The 17,208-nt window shown below is 49.0% G+C and overlaps 1 protein-coding gene across 4 annotated transcripts in view; it reads left to right on the top strand.

The window, feature by feature from the left end:
• Positions 1 to 17,208, top strand: part of PHTF1 (putative homeodomain transcription factor 1) — a 281,464-nt gene that overhangs the window by 24,144 nt on the left and 240,112 nt on the right. For 3 of the 4 annotated variants that reach the window (XM_063955405.1, XM_063955404.1, XM_063955403.1), the window contains exon 2: positions 4,874 to 4,989. The exons of the other annotated variant lie outside the window; for it this stretch is intronic. In XM_063955405.1, coding sequence (XP_063811475.1) covers positions 4,945 to 4,989 — 45 coding nt within the window. In that variant the 5' untranslated portion in view covers positions 4,874 to 4,944. The remainder of the gene's footprint in view (positions 1 to 4,873; positions 4,990 to 17,208) is intronic. 4 annotated transcript variants of the gene reach the window in all.

Raw genomic sequence — 17,208 nt, 5'->3', positions numbered from 1 at the left:
ACACTGACAGAGGCACATGCTGTAGCTCTGCCACCCTCTTTATATGTCTCACTGTCTGCTTGTAATTTTGCAGCAGGGTTACTTCTGTCCTGCAGCACCACTCTCTGCCCCTGATGCTGCAGCACCTCTTTATGCCCCAGCTGCTTCAGCACCTCTCTCTGTGTCCCGGCTGCTGCAGCAGCACATATCTCTGCCCCGGCTGTTGAAGCACCTCTCTCTGCATTAGAAGCTGCTTAGTAACATGTATAAGCGTCTCTAGTGTGTCATAACGTATATAAGGCGCTCTACTGTGTTGTGTAACTTGTATAAGATGCTCTACTGTGTGGAGTACAGTGTATAAGAGGAGTACTACTGTGTGGTGTAATGTGAATAACGGATACTACTGTGTGGTGTAATGTGAATAACGGACACTACTGTGGGGTGTAATGTGAATAACGGATACTACTGTGTGGTGTAACGTGAATAACGGACACTACTGTGTGGTGTAATGTGAATAACGGACACTACTGTGCGGTGTAATGTGAATAACAGACAATGCTGTGCGGTGTAATGTGAATAACAGACAATACTGTGCTGTGTAATCTGAATTGGAATAATTATGTGGCCACACCCCTTCCCCTTGAAGCCACACCCCTGTATTTTTTATTAACATACAGTAGGAGCGTACAAAGGAAACTTTCACCCTGAGCTCCACAAATTCTAGAACCAGCCCTGTCACCAATTTAATATTTTAAAATATTTTTTTCAATTCAAATGTAACATTCACCCAATACAGTAAAGTGGAGGGGGCGCCAAAACATACCCTTGCCCGGGCACCATGGTGCCTAGCTACACCTCTGGTTATATTGTTTCTGTGCAGGGTAAATACTGTCTGCTTTATTTTTACACTGCAATTTAGATTTCAGTTTGAACACACCCCACCAAAATCCAACTCTCTCTGCACGTTATATCTGCCCCCCCCCCCCTGCAGTGCACATGGTTTTGCCCAAATGCTAACAAATTTGCTGCTGTGATCAACTTTGAATTACCCCCAAAGGACGAACAGGTGCGAATGGGTGCAGATCTGTCCTCATTCACCCATCCATTCTTTGCCATGTGGTGCAAGACAAATAGTTTGACATAGACACTCTGCCACGTTTCGTGATTCCTGGACTTTCAGAATTATTTCTTCATTTAGCATCTTTATTGGATTGTAGCCTTTTCCAGTGTACTGAGCACTTAGGATAACTATTTTTGTAGCAATGGAGATGGAATAAAGTTACAAGATTAAGGACAACACTGCATGGTGGGATGCATGACATGGCTCACCGTGTTGGTCCTTGTGTGCTTTTCCCTACTTCCTCAGGTTAGTTAGGGTACTAGTTGCATACGGCTTCTGCATACAATGCTATTGGTAGTGTCCAGGGTGAGTACTCTTGTATTATACTTTTGTCTTGTTAGATATGTAAACAAGACACAAACTATGTCACGGGATGTACGGTGCGGCTTAGTCACTGTGGCACTCCAGTGACACTATTTGGAACTATTTGAGGATATGTGTGTTTGGACACCAGTGGTGCAAGTACCATAGAAAATTTGTTTTAGTGGTACTCTAAAAATGAGTGTGGCAACATGTCACAAGGGGCATGTCTCTGAGGAAACTGACCCTCCCTGGGTAGACAGTGTCTTCAGTCAGTATTCACTGTTCATGTATGAGATCACATGGTCTGGAAGATGCATGTTTGTGTAGGAATCAGTCACTCAGTCTTGTGTCCCTTGTGCCACCCCCTGTATCCCTTTCAGCCTCCTGTCCACTGTGTCTCTCAAACCCCATGCCTCTTGTGTTCCCCAGCCTCCTGCTCCATCACTCCAATCTCCTAACCCCCTGTGCCTTTGAGCCACATCGTCCCCCCATGTCTCTAAGCCACACTATCGCCCATGTTTCTCAGCCGTGTCTCTCAGCCACACCATCTCCCTGGGTCTCTGTCTCCCTCTCTGTGTTCCCAGCCTTCCCCTCTGTGTCTCTTAGCCTCATTACCCCTCCAGTTTGTCTCTCAGCCTACCCACCTGTGTCTTTCAGCCTCCCCCTCTGTGTCTCTCAGCTTTATCTGCTTTGGGTCTCTCAGGGCCCTCTTTTCGTATGAGCTCAATGGGCAGTTGCCCAAGGGCCCCAGGAGTATAATGGCCCTAGGCTGATAGCTGAAGGTCCCCTTTTTCCGGTTGTGACAGATTTTTGAAAATCGGCCAGGGGGAACCGGAGATACCTGTTAATTGCTCTTCACAGCCAGATATCTTGGGTTCTGTCTGACTTATGGCCCGTACACACTGGCCGATATATCAGGCGTTCTATTGAACGGCTAATATATCGCGGGTCCGTCAGCCAGTGTATACAGGCAATATTTCTGTGAACTCCGTCGTTCACAGACATATCGCGTCCACCCTTCAGCACAGCCGACGGCCAATATATCTACCGATATATTGGTGACCGCCCGTACACATGCTGCGGCAGCCGGCAGTGATTGACAGCTGAACTGGGCAGACGTATGTACATGCCCGCCCAGTTCGTGACATCAGTCCCCGACGGATCGGGCAGTGAGTATGCTTTTATCCGTCCATAGATATATTTGCAGATCAATTGATCTGCAGATATATCTATCATTGTGTACCCACCTTTTAGAGTTTTTCTATACTCCAAAAAGCTGGTACTCTCCCCTTTTGGTGGACACTGGCAGCTTGTCTCTACTGTGCCTAGATCCAGAGATATCAGTCTTCAAGCAGCTGGTCCCTGCCTGTTATGCAGTTTTATATTTTCGTTGATGGATTGCTCTTGCTCCTGAACTCTGATCCCCTAGTACCCAGTACCTCCTGAAAAGTGGGACCCACTAGTTTTTTTTGTTTTTGTTTTGTTTTTATAGCTAATTAAAACCTAGAAATCTATTTCCTGGAACTGGAGATATTTGCAGTCAAGCAAGCTGCCCTCCCACTGGAAAATGATGACTATTAAGCCCACTCCACTATCCACCCCTCCCTGGAAGTCATGTACTAGGGCCCCTTCATTCAGCCCAATGCCCTCTTCTACAGTTAAGTGTTCTTCCTCCTGCCCCATCTGTGCAGAAAAGTAATTAGCAGTAATTACTGCTCCAGATCCTACATGCAGAGTGGAAGATAGAACACCCCTTACTGCCCGCTGCCACTGATAGCACCCCCACCCCTACCGCTGGAGGATGGTTAGGGGCCCCAGTACATTGCTTTGCCCAGGGGCCTACACTGCTGTTAAGACGGTCCTGTGGTCTCTCACCCCTTTCGCCTGTGGCTCTCAGACTCTCCCTCTGTGTCTCTCAGCCTCATCATCCTCTGTTTCCATAGCCCATGTCTTTAGCACTATTCCCGATTTGTTTCACTTTAACTCCAGCCCAACACTGGTCCCCGCAGCCCTGCTCAGCCCACACTTACCTATTGCTGTATGATGAGTCTGCTGCTCCATCTTTGCAGGCATCTTGGCATCATGATGTCAAGCACACTGCCTCTGGACCCCACAAAACAATCTTTATTGTGCCGCCGCCAGTGGTAGGGGGCTGTAAGAGTGCTCTGTGGGGTCATGGTAATATTTTGGGGTATGGCCTATTCTTGGGAGACATGACCACACCATCTTCAGGAACACTAATAAAACAGTATTTGTAGCGCAGCGAAGCCAGGTGCAAATTGAGGTGGGGGAGCCCAATCAGTGGAGTCGCTCCCTCCCACCACCCGCACAGACAGATGCCTTCTAAAGTTGAGAAGTTGCAACCAATCAGTGTCTTAGATAAATGATAGCTAGAATCTGGTTGGTTGCTATAGGCAACACCTCCTCTTGTCCTCCTTGATCAGATTTTTTTTTTTTAGTTGGTTAATGGTCATAGGGCTCAGTTCAATTACCTGGGAAGAGGGTGAGTTGCCATTACAGCGGCGTGTAAATGTTAGGGCTTCGGGACAGAGCGTCCAAAAAAGAAAAATGATAGATACTGTTGCTCTTGCTGTCGGAAATGGAGGGGCCGCTGCAGAGATCAGGTATATCAGCTGCAGTCTTTACTTGTTACATCTAAGAGATCCGTAGATTTTGCAGGGATTTTAATAAATATGCCCTTTACAGAGTAAAAGGAAGAAGCTCTCCAAGGATTTAGGCACCTTATTAAACATGGGAATAATTACTAAAAGTACTTTGTCACAGTGTCTGTGAATTTACTATTTTGTATTATCTATGTGTACTTTATTATGAGGCTGGCACATGTAGTATTATAAGCAGTTAATGGCTGCCAAGGTGTGCTTGGACTTGTAGCACCACATATAGGCCCTCATTCAGATGTGGATGGAGTAGTGGCTCATGCAGCAAGTATCAATGTTCGGTACTTTGCGCATGCTCTGTACCCGTACTACACATGTGCAGTACGGTCCTGACATGCGGGGCGGACTAGCCCTGTGCTGGGCATCCCCCCGCATGTCTGAAGACTGTTCGTAGATATGCTAAATTTAGCACATCTACGATCAGGTCTGAATTAGGCCCATTGTTTTTTCCTAGAGGGCTGGCACATTGTTCTTGAGGGCCTAATTTCCCTTTTCCTTGGAAATTCAGCCTTGTGCTAAGCATGTCACACATCCCACCATTACATGTTTTATAGGTTTCTTTATTTACATATTATTAACGTTTACTTATACAGCGCTGCTGATCTTAGCCATTGAGATTTATTCACTTTTTTCTTTTATGTTTTATTGTAAAGCAAAGTAAAGTTTTGAACCTGAGAATTGTACTGTAACTTGCATTCAACTGTAAACCAGGAACATGGTGTAGAAAACAATAGGCTGTTGTTTCACTTTCCTCTCAGTCAGACATTATCTCATGTTCCCTGTTTTTATCCAGTTTTAGGTCCATGCAACGCTCAATATCCTACCGAGGTGTAGAGATAGAATTTCCAATGAAAGGATAGCAGAATGGCTGTTGAAAATAGAGATGCAATATCTTGGTATCAAAAGAAAGTGAGTTTCTGTTTCTTTGAACTCATTGATATATACTGTATAGATTATGGTCTACTTTTATACCCATGCAACACAGATGTGCATGTGTGAAGAAATCATAACTCTTAGGCACTTGTATACAGGGCCACCATCAGGTGTGGACTATCGGGATTGCAGTCCCGATCCCTTGTGGTACTAGTCGGCAGGCTGCGTGGAAAAGAGGCTGAGCGTCTTTCTGACAGTGGGTACTGGGAGGAGCAGCGCGGCATCTGGTGGAGGCAGGTTGGAGGAGTGCTGGTATCACATACAAGCAGTGCAGCTGTTGCTTTGCAATGACTCTCTGGCGCATGTCAAATCATGATGCTCCGCAGCGGTAGTATCAAGAGAGGATTGGCCATAGGCTGCAGCCATGGCAAGGACACTTCAGTATAGTAGGTTTTACCACAAGGCAACAAAAGCGGCTGCTTAGGGCCCTGTAAGTCCCAGGGGAGCCGCCGACAAGACTGTATAAAGGGCATTTCTGCCGGACTGTGATCTCCGCTGAAATTGTCCTGTAGTACTGTGCGTGTGATCCAGCATGACACACGTGTGTATAAAGTTAGATGCACAGTTAAAGTATGTAGTCAACACATTGGGTGTAATAATAAGTATTATAAGGTATGGGTGCCTGCATTATATATCAGTGCCCCCCCCCCCCCCCCACACACACACACACTCACTGATTGATGGGGAACACTGTGACATGTGGGTGGTACAGTGGGACAGTGTCCAAATAGCGAGACTGTCCCGCTAGAATTGGGACAGTTGGGAGGTATGCTCAAGCTAAGACAGCAACAACAGCCTACAAATTAAGATGGTCTCTCTGGAATTGGAACATTTGGGAGGTATGCCATTGTACTAATAATTTTCCCCTTTCTGCATTTAATTAGCCTTTTATAAACCTACAGTATAAAACACTTATTGTTTGCTTGGTATATAAGCTTTGCAGTTTATGCATAAAAAATAAGTATTTTCCAGCAAACAGAGCCAGCCCTAACCAATGTGATGCCCTAGGCAAGATTTTGGCTGGTGCCCCCTTGTACAGACACTAGTTCCACCTCTCACCCTTTCCCCCTTTCCCAGCACCATCACCCCTCACCCATAGCATTCCTCATTTTGGTGCTTCTACCCCCTATATTTTAAATAGGAACAGTGTGCACATTCAGTGTGTAGCCCAAAACATTGCATGTTCTTGCTGGGAAGGGGCATAGCCACACAATAATACCCCCAGTTGAAATTACGCCACACAGTATTGCAACTTTATTCAGATTATATCCTGCAATAGTGTCTCTTATTCTTGTTACATCACACAGTAGTACCACGATACTCCTCACAGTAGTGCCCCTTATTCACAGTACACCACACCATATTGCTCTTTATTTACATTAGACCACACAGTAGTGCCCTTTCTATATGTTTCGCCACCAAGTACTGTAGTACACCTTATCAGTGGCGTAACTACTGCCCCCGCAGTCCTCGCGGTGGCTTGGGGGCGAGGGGCTGCGGGGGCGCCACTGATTTACAGCAGACTGACATGCGGACGAGCGTCCGCATGTCAGTCTGCTTTCTCCTTCCCTCGCCGCTTGTTGGAGGGACACGGAGGGCACAGCCTCTCCTGTGTCCCTCCTGCTGCATCATCTCCGGCGGCCGCGGGTCTAATAGGGGGAAGTGCCGTCCGTGAGCGCTAATTGGCTCACGGACGGCACTTCCCCCTATTAGACCCGCGGCCGCCGGAGATGATGCAGCAGGAGGGACACAGGAGAGGCACATGCTGCCCTCCGTGTCCCTCCAAAAAGCAGCGGCGGCGGCGGCGACGGGGGGGTAAAGAAATATCTGGCACTGGGGGCATATATGGCACTGGGGGGGGAGAATATCTGGCACTGGGGGGGATATCTGGCACTGGAGCATATATGGCACTTGGGGGGAATATCTGGCACTGGGGGGGATATCTGGCACTGGGGCATATATGGCACTTGGGGGGAATATCTGGCACTGGGGGGGATATCTGGCACTGGGGCATATATGGCACTTGCGGGGAATATCTGGCACTGGGGGCATATATGGCACTGGGGGGGATATCTGGCACTGGGGGCATATATGGCACTGGGGGGGAATATCTGGCACTGGGGGCATATATGGCACTGGGGGGGAATATCTGGCACTGGGGGCATATATGGCACTTGGGGGGAATATCTGGCACTGGGGGGGATATCTGGCACTGGGGGGGATATCTGGCACTGGGGCATATATGGCACTTGGGGGGAATATCTGGCACTGGGGGGGATATCTGGCACTGGGGCATATATGGCACTTGGGGGGAATATCTGGCACTGGGGGCATATATGGCACTGGGGGGGAATATCTGGCACTGGGGGCATATATGGCACTGGGGGGGAATATCTGGCTCTGGGGGCATATATGGCACTGGGGGGGAATATCTGGCACTGGGGGCATATATGGCACGGGGGGGGGGAATATCTGGCACTGGGGGCATATATGGCACTGGGGGGGGGAGAATATCTGGCACTGGGGCATATATGGCACTGGGGGGAATATCTGGCACTGGGGGGGATATCTGGCACTGGGGCATATATGGCACTTGGGGGGAATATCTGGCACTGGGGGCATATATGGCACTGGGGGGGAATATCTGGCACTGGGGACATATATGGCACGGGGGGGAATATCCGGCACTGGGGGCATATCTGGCACTGGGGGGGAATATATGGCACTGGGGGCATATCTGGCACTAGGGGGGGGGGGGGATATCTGGCACTGGGGGGATATCTGGCACTGGGGCATATATGGCACTGGGGGGGATATCTGGCACTGGGGGGGATATCTGGCACTGGGGCATATGTGGCACTTGGGGGGAATATCTGGCACTGGGGGTGATATCTGGCACTGGGGCATATATGGCACTTGGGGGGAATATCTGGCACTGGGGGCATATATGGCACTGGGGGGGGATATCTGGCACTGGGGGCATATATGGCACTGGGGGGGAATATCTGGCACTGGGGGCATATATGGCACTGGGGGGGAATATCTGGCACTGGGGGCATATATGGCACGGGGGGGAATATCTGGCACTGGGGAGAATATCTGGCACTGGGGCATATATGGCACTTGGGGGGAATATCTGGCACTGGGGCATATATGGCACTTGGGGGGAATATCTGGCACTGGGGGCATATATGGCACTGGGGGGGAATATCTGGCACTGGGGGCATATATGGCACGGGGGGGAATATCTGGCACTGGGGGCATATGTGGCACTGGGAGGGCATATCTGGCACTGGGGGCATATGTGGCACTGGGGGTGATATCTGCCACTGGGGCATATATGGCACTTGGGGGGAATATCTGGCACTGGGGGCATATATGGCACTGGGGGGGATATCTGGCACTGGGGGCATATATGGCACTGGGGGGGAATATCTGGCACTGGGGGCATATATGGCACTGGGGGGGAATATCTGGCACTGGGGCCATATATGGCACGGGGGGGAATATCTGGCACTGGGGAGAATATCTGGCACTGGGGCATATATGGCACTTGGGGGGAATATCTGGCACTGGGGGGGGATATCTGGCACGGGCATATATGGCACTTGGGGGGAATATCTGGCACTGGGGGCATATATGGCACTGGGGGGGGGGATATCTGGCACTGGGGGGGATATCTGGCACTGGGGCATATCTGGCACTGGGGGGGGATATCTGGCACTGGGGGGGATATCTGGCACTGGGGCATATATGGCACTTGGGGGGAATATCTGGCACTGGGGGCATATATGGCACTGGGGGGGAATATCTGGCACTGGGGGCATATATGGCACTGGGGGGGAATATCTGGCACTGGGGGCATATATGGCACTGGGGGGGCATATCTGGCACTGGGAGCATATGTGGCACTGGGGGTGATATCTGGCACTGGGGCATATATGGCACTTGGGGGGAATATCTGGCACTGGGGGCATATATGGCACTGGGGGGGGATATCTGGCACTGGGGGCATATATGGCCCTGGGGGGGGGAATATCTGGCACTGGGGGCATATATGGCACTGGGGGGGAATATCTGGCACTGGGGCCATATATGGCACGGGGGTGAATATCTGGCACTGGGGAGAATATCTGGCACTTGGGGGGAATATCTGGCACTTGGGGGGAATATCTGGCACTTGGGGGGAATATCTGGCACTGGGGGGGATATCTGGCACTGGGGGGGATATCTGGCACGGGCATATATGGCACTTGGGGGGAATATCTGGCACTGGGGGCATATATGGCACTGGGGGGGGGGGGAATATCTGGCACTGGGGGGGATATCTGGCACTGGGGCATATATGGCACTGGGGGGGGGGATATCTGGCACTGGGGGGGATATCTGGCACTGGGGCATATATGGCACTGGGGGGGATATCTGGCACTGGGGCATATATGGCACTTGGGGGGAATATCTGGCACTGGGGGCATATATGGCACTGGGGGGGAATATCTGGCACTGGGGGCATATATGGCACTGGGGGGGAATATCTGGCACTGGGGGCATATATGGCACTGGGGGGGAATATCTGGCACTGGGGGCATATATGGCACGGGGGGGGGGAATATCTGGCACTGGGGGCATATATGGCACTGGGGGGGGGGAGAATATCTGGCACTGGGGCATATATGGCACTGGGGGGAATATCTGGCACTGGGGGGGATATCTGGCACTGGGGCATATATGGCACTTGGGGGGAATATCTGGCACTGGGGGCATATATGGCACTGGGGGGGAATATCTGGCACTGGGGACATATATGGCACGGGGGGGAATATCCGGCACTGGGGGCATATCTGGCACTGGGGGGGAATATATGGCACTGGGGGCATATCTGGCACTGGGGGCATATGTGGCACTGGGGGGGGGATATCTGGCACTGGGGGCATATGTGGCACTGGGGGGGTATATGTGTACCTGGCACATGGGGGAGGGGGGCTATATTTGGCACTGGGGCATGTGAGTACCTGGCACCGTGGGGGAATATCTGGCACTGGGGACATATGTGGCACTGGGAGCACAGCCCTAGCAACAAGGACTACCTCCTAGCAACGAGCATGACACCCAGTGCATGAAACACCTGGCAACGAGCATGACACCCAGTGCATGAAACACCTGGCAACGAGCATGACACCCAGTGCATGAAACCCCTGGCAACAAGCATGACACCCTGAGCATGAAAACCCCTGGCACCGTGCATGGAACCAAGAGCATGAAACCCCTGGCAACGAGCATGACACCCAGTGCATGAAACCCCTGACAACGAGCAGGTAACTGAAAAGTAATTAGAAGCCTTACTGTAGGACTTAATGTGTAATGGGCATTACGGTGTGTGGCATAATGTATCACGGACATTGCGGTGTGTGTCATAATGTGTCACAGGCATTACGGTGTATGGTATACTATATCGTGGGCATTGTGATATGTGGTATAATGTCTCAGGGTCATTGCAGTGTGTGGCATAATGTATCACGGACATTGCGGTGTGTGTCATAATGTGTCAGGCATTACGGGGTGTGGTATACTATATCACGGGCATTGTGGTATGTGGTATAATGTCTCAGGGTCATTGCAGTGTGGCATAATACATAACGGGCATTGCAGTGTGTGGCATAGGGTATAACGGGCAGGGCATTGCGGTGTGTGTCACAGGCATTACGGTGTATGGTATACTATATAACGGGCATTGTGGTATAATGTCTCAAGGTCATTGCAGTGTGTGGCATAATGTGTCACAGGCATTGTATGTGCTATAATGTATCGGGCATTGCAGTGTGTGGCATAATGTGTCACGGACATTGCGATGTGTGTCATAATGTGTCACAGACATTGTATGTGCTATAATGTATCAGGGGCATTGCAGTGTGTAGCATAATGTATAACGGGCATTGCGATTCCTGTCATAATGTGTCACAGGCATTACGGTGTGTGGCATAATGTGTCACAGGCATTACGGTGTGTGGCATAATGTGTCACAGGCATTACAGTGTGTGCATATTGTGTCATGTGCATTATTGTGTGCGGCATAATGTCTAAGGGCCATTGCAGTATGTGGCATAATGTATACTGGGCATTACTATAAGGAGGAAAAATGACAAATAATGTAAGGGGCATGAATCAGGATTATTTTTCTTTCCTGTGGTGGCTAACGTATGGGCGTGCAGGTTGCAAAACTGGGGTATAAGGTAGTCTTTTCCTGCAATGCCACGCCCCTTTATGCAAAACCACGCCCATTCCAACGAAACCACGCCCCTTTTTTTGGTGCGCGCGCCTTAGGCGCGCGCATATTTATCCCTTTCTTGCTCCCAAATATGGAGCATGAGGGGGGGGGGGGGGGGGGGCGCCGAAGAATTTTTTGGCTTGGGGGAGAAAAATTTCTAGTTACGCCACTGCACCTTATACACATAATGCTGCACATTAGTAATGCATTTCGTATGCAGATAGAGCCGCAGTCACACACAGAATATAGGCATGCTGCATATCATTTTAATCAGAAGAAGCTGCTTGTGCCCCTAGGCATTTGCCTAGTTTGCCTATGCCTAAGGCCGGCTCTGCCAGCAAAACAACAACAAAAATGTGCATATAAACCCTCTTCATATTTATTCACCTTCAAATACCAGGCTTGCTTGCCTTTTCTTTAAAGGGTGATAAGCATTGGCAGTCATTTTATTATCCACAAGGAGTCTGCACTGCAGCACCTTACAACGTACATACAGTAAAATGGAACAGCATGAACATTCAGCAAAAAACAAAACATGACTTATAGTACAGAACATTGCAGGTCATGGTACATAAACATTTTTGCATCAGCAGTGATAAGACCCAAATCAGCAATGGGTCAGTCATACCCAAAGGTTTGGTGCCGTTGTAGGCAGTGAGGAGTAGATGATGGTATAAGTGAGAGAAGGAAAAGCACATGAGGGATGAGAACTCTGCTTGCTAGAGCTTACAATCGAAAGGGGAGTAACAAACAGACAGGTGTGACACGGGAGAGGCCGTGAGCAAGGAGCATATATCAATAGAAGTCAGTGCTTAGCAGCTTTTACAGCAGGAGGTAGGGCCTGAGATATGCATATAAACAAAGCTCTGCATGTAAAACACATATTTACCTGCAAACAAATAACTGGACTCACCCTCAGCAGTTTTTGTCTCGCCTTTACTCTGTGATCTTTTCACATTATTCTTCTCCCTGCTGCTCTTTCTAACATTCTCAATATGCAAAAAAGAAATCCGAGCGTCAAAAATAGAAACGGAAAAGCTAATAGCAAAGGAAAGTAAATCTGACCCCAAAGTTTTTTAAATACATCAACAGCAAAAGATTAAAGAAAGAGAGTATAGGCCCCTTTTAAAAGGCAAGTTAGGCGTCCTAATCAATGACAACTTTGACGTAGCGGAAGAATTAAACAAGTTTTTCTCATCAGTATTCACAAGAGAGTACCAGATGGCGGGATTGACGTATAACCTCAGCAGTGAGGATGTCCCTCTGCAAAGTGCTTATTTAAGTGAGGAAAAAGTCTGTGACAGATAAAAAAATTATTTGATGGAATTCACCCAAGGGTTCTCATGGAGCTACACTCCGAATTAGCAAGACCCCTATATTTAATTTTCATGGACTCACTTCCATCAGGCATGGTTCCCAAAGACTGGCGTTTAGCAGAAGTAGTAGCCATATTTAAAAAGGGAAGTAAATCTGAACTGGGTAATTATAGACCAGTAAACCTTACATCTATAGTGGGGAAAGTACTGGAAGGTATTTTAAGGGATGGAATACAGGAGTTCCTTGAAACCAATAAGGTTATTAATAGGAACCAACATGGATTTGTGAAGGATAGATCATGTCAAACTAACTTAATAGGCTTTTATGAAACAGTTAGTGCAAACCTAGATCAGGGTAAAGAGGTGGATGTAATCTTTTTAGACTTTGTTAAAGATTTCGGTACAGTACCTCACATGAGACTAATCTACAAGTTAAGAAAATAATGCACTTGGGTGAGTAATTGGTTGGATAAAAGGGAGCAGCGAGTGGTGGTAAATGGAACTTTTTCAAAATGGACTGAGGTACTCAGTGGTGTGCCACAGGGGTCTGTACTTGGACCACTATTGTTCAACATTTTCATAAATAATCTAGAAGCAGGTCTAGAGAGCACAGTGTCATTTTTTGTAGAGATGTGCACTTGAAATTTTTCGGGTTTTGTGTTTTGGTTTTGGGTTCGGTTCCGCGGCCGTGTTTTGGGTTCGACCGCGTTTTGGCAAAACCTCACCGAATTTTTTTTGTCGGATTCGGGTGTGTTTTGGATTCGGGTGTTTTTTTCAAAAAACACTAAAAAACAGCTTAAATCATAGAATTTGGGGGTCATTTTGATCCCAAAGTATTATTAACCTCAAAAACCATAATTTCCACTCATTTTCAGTCTATTCTGAATACCTCACACCTCACAATATTATTTTTAGTCCTAAAATTTGCACCGAGGTCGCTGGATGACTAAGCTAAGCGACCCTAGTGGCCGACACAAACACCGGGCCCATCTAGGAGTGGCACTGCAGTGTCACGCAGGATGGCCCTTCCAAAAAACACTCCCCAAACAGCACATGACGCAAAGAAAAAAAGAGGCGCAATGAGGTAGCTGTGTGAGTAAGATAAGCGACCCTAGTGGCCGACACAAACACCGGGCCCATCTAGGAGTGGCACTGCAGTGTCACGCAGGATGGCCCTTCCAAAAAACACTCCCCAAACAGCACATGACGCAAAGAAAAAAAGAGGCGCAATGAGGTAGCTGTGTGAGTAAGCTAAGCGACCCTAGTGGCCGACACAAACACCTGGCCCATCTAGGAGTGGCACTGCAGTGTCATGCAGGATGGCCCTTCCAAAAAACACTCCCCAAACAGCACATGACGCAAAGAAAAAAAGAGGCGCAATGAGGTAGCTGTGTGAGTAAGATAAGCGACCCTAGTGGCCGACACAAACACCGGGCCCATCTAGGAGTGGCACTGCAGTGTCACGCAGGATGGCCCTTCCAAAAAAACACTCCCCAAACAGCACATGACGCAAAGAAAAAAAGAGGCGCAATGAGGTAGCTGTGTGAGTAAGATAAGCGACCCTAGTGGCCGACACAAACACCGGGCCCATCTAGGAGTGGCACTGCAGTGTCACGCAGGATGGCCCTTCCAAAAAACACTCCCCAAACAGCACATGACGCAAAGAAAAAAAGAGGCGCAATGAGGTAGCTGTGTGAGTAAGATAAGCGACCCTAGTGGCCGACACAAACACCGGGCCCATCTAGGAGTGGCACTGCAGTGTCACGCAGGATGGCCCTTCCAAAAAATACTCCCCAAACAGCACATGGCGCAAAGAAAAAAAGAGGCGCAATGAGGTAGCTGTGTGAGTAAGATAAGCGACCCTAGTGGCCGACACAAACACCGGGCCCATCTAGGAGTGGCACTGCAGTGTCACGCAGGATGGCCCTTCCAAAAAACACTCCCCAAACAGCACATGACGCAAAGAAAAAAAGAGGCGCAATGAGGTAGCTGTGTGAGTAAGATAAGCGACCCTAGTGGCCGACACAAACACCTGGCCCATCTAGGAGTGGCACTGCAGTGTCACGCAGGATGGCCCTTCCAAAAAACACTCCCCAAACAGCACATGACGCAAAGAAAAATTAAAGAAAAAAGAGGTGCTAGATGGAATTGTCCTTGGGCCCTCCCACCCACCCTTATGTTGTATAAACAGGACATGCACACTTTAACCAACCCATCATTTCAGTGACAGGGTCTGCCACACGACTGTGACTGAAATGACGGGTTGGTTTGGACCCCCACCAAAAAAGAAGCAATTAATCTCTCCTTGCACAAACTGGCTCTACAGAGGCAAGATGTCCACCTCATCATCATCCTCCGATATATCACCGTGTACATCCCCCTCCTCACAGATTATCAATTCGTCCCCACTGGAATCCACCATCTCAGCTCCCTGTGTACTTTGTGGAGGCAATTGCTGCTGGTCAATGTCTCCACGGAGGAATTGATTATAATTCATTTTAATGAACATCATCTTCTCCACATTTTCTGGAAGTAACCTCGTACGCAGATTGCTGACAAGGTGAGCGGCGGCACTAAACACTCTTTCGGAGTACACACTTGTGGGAGGGCAACTTAGGTAGAATAAAGCCAGTTTGTGCAAGGGCCTCCAAATTGCCTCTTTTTCCTGCCAGTATAAGTACGGACTGTGTGACGTGCCTACTTGGATGCGGTCACTCATATAATCCTCCACTATTCTTTCAATGGGGAGAGAATCATATGCAGTGACAGTAGACGACATGTCCGTAATCGTTGACAGGTCCTTCAGTCCGGACCAGATGTCAGCATCAGCAGTCGCTCCAGACTGCCCTGCATCACCGCCAGCGGGTGGGCTCGGAATTCTGAGCCTTTTCCTCGCACCCCCAGTTGCGGGAGAATGTGAAGGAGGAGATGTTGACAGGTCACGTTCCGCTTGACTTGACAATTTTCTCACCAGCAGGTCTTTGAACCCCAGCAGACTTGTGTCTGCCGGAAAGAGAGATCCAAGGTAGGTTTTAAATCTAGGATCGAGCACGGTGGCCAAAATGTAGTGCTCTGATTTCAACAGATTGACCACCCGTGAATCCTTGTTAAGCGAATTAAGGGCTCCATCCACAAGTCCCACATGCCTAGCGGAATCGCTCCGTGTTAGCTCCTCCTTCAATGTCTCCAGCTTCTTCTGCAAAAGCCTGATGAGGGGAATGACCTGACTCAGGCTGGCAGTGTCTGAACTGACTTCACGTGTGGCAAGTTCAAAGGGCAGCAGAACCTTGCACAACGTTGAAATCATTCTCCACTGCGCTTGAGACAGGTGCATTCCACCTCCTATATCGTGCTGAATTGTATAGGCTTGAATGGCCTTTTGCTGCTCCTCCAACCTCTGAAGCATATATAGGGTTGAATTCCACCTCGTTACCACTTCTTGCTTCAGATGATGGCAGGGCAGGTTCAGGCGTTTTTGGTGTTGCTCCAGTCTTCTGTACGTGGTGCCTGTACGCCGAAAGTGTCCCGCAATTCTTCTGGCCACCGACAGCATCTCTTGCACGCCCCTGTCGTTTTTTAAAAAATTCTGCACCACCAAATTCAAGGTATGTGCAAAACATGGGACGTGCTGGAATTTGCCCAGATTTAATGCACACACAATATTGCTGGCGTTGTCCGATGCCACAAATCCACAGGAGAGTCCAATTGGGGTAAGCCATTCCGCGATGAACTTCCTCAGTTTCCGTAAGAGGTTTTCAGCTGTGTGCGTATTCTGGAAACCGGTGATACAAAGCGTAGCCTGCCTAGGAAAGAGTTGGCGTTTGCGAGATGCTGCTACTGGTGCCGCCGCTGCTGTTCTTGCGGCGGGAGTCCATACATCTACCCAGTGGGCTGTCACAGTCATATAGTCCTGACCCTGCCCTGCTCCACTTGTCCACATGTCCGTGGTTAAGTGGACATTGGGTACAGCTGCATTTTTTAGGACACTGGTGACTCTTTTTCTGAGGTCTGTGTACATTTTCGGTATCGCCTGCCTAGAGAAATGGAACCTAGATGGTATTTGGTACCGGGGACACAGTACCTCCAACAAGTCTCTAGTTGGCTCTGCAGTAATGATGGATACCGGAACCACGTTTCTCACCACCCAGGATGCCAAGGCCTCAGTTATCCGCTTTGCAGCAGGATGACTGCTGTGATATTTCATCTTCCTTGCAAAGGACTGTTGGACAGTCAATTGCTTGGTGGAAGTAGTAAAAGTGGTCTTACGATTTCCCCTCTGGGATGACCATCGACTCCCAGCAGCAACAACAGCAGCGCCAGCAGCAGTAGGCGTTACACGCAAGGATGCATCGGAGGAATCCCAGGCAGGAGAGGAATCGTCAGAATTGCCAGTGACATGGCCTGCAGGACTATTGGCATTCCTGGGGAAGGAGGAAATTGACACTGAGGGAGTTGGTGGGGTGGTTTGCGTGAGCTTGGTTACAAGAGGAAGGGATTTACTGGTCAGTGGACTGCTTCCGCTGTCGCCCAAAGTTTTTGAACTTGTCACTGACTTATTATGAATGCGCTGCAGGTGACGTATAAGGGAGGATGTTCCGAGGTGGTTAACGTCCT

Source organism: Pseudophryne corroboree, chromosome 2 (assembly GCF_028390025.1).
Source record: "Pseudophryne corroboree isolate aPseCor3 chromosome 2, aPseCor3.hap2, whole genome shotgun sequence".
Classification (NCBI taxonomy): Eukaryota; Metazoa; Chordata; class Amphibia; order Anura; family Myobatrachidae; genus Pseudophryne; species Pseudophryne corroboree.
Note: the sequence above shows the minus strand (reverse complement) of the source record. Positions and strands in the feature narration are given on the sequence as shown.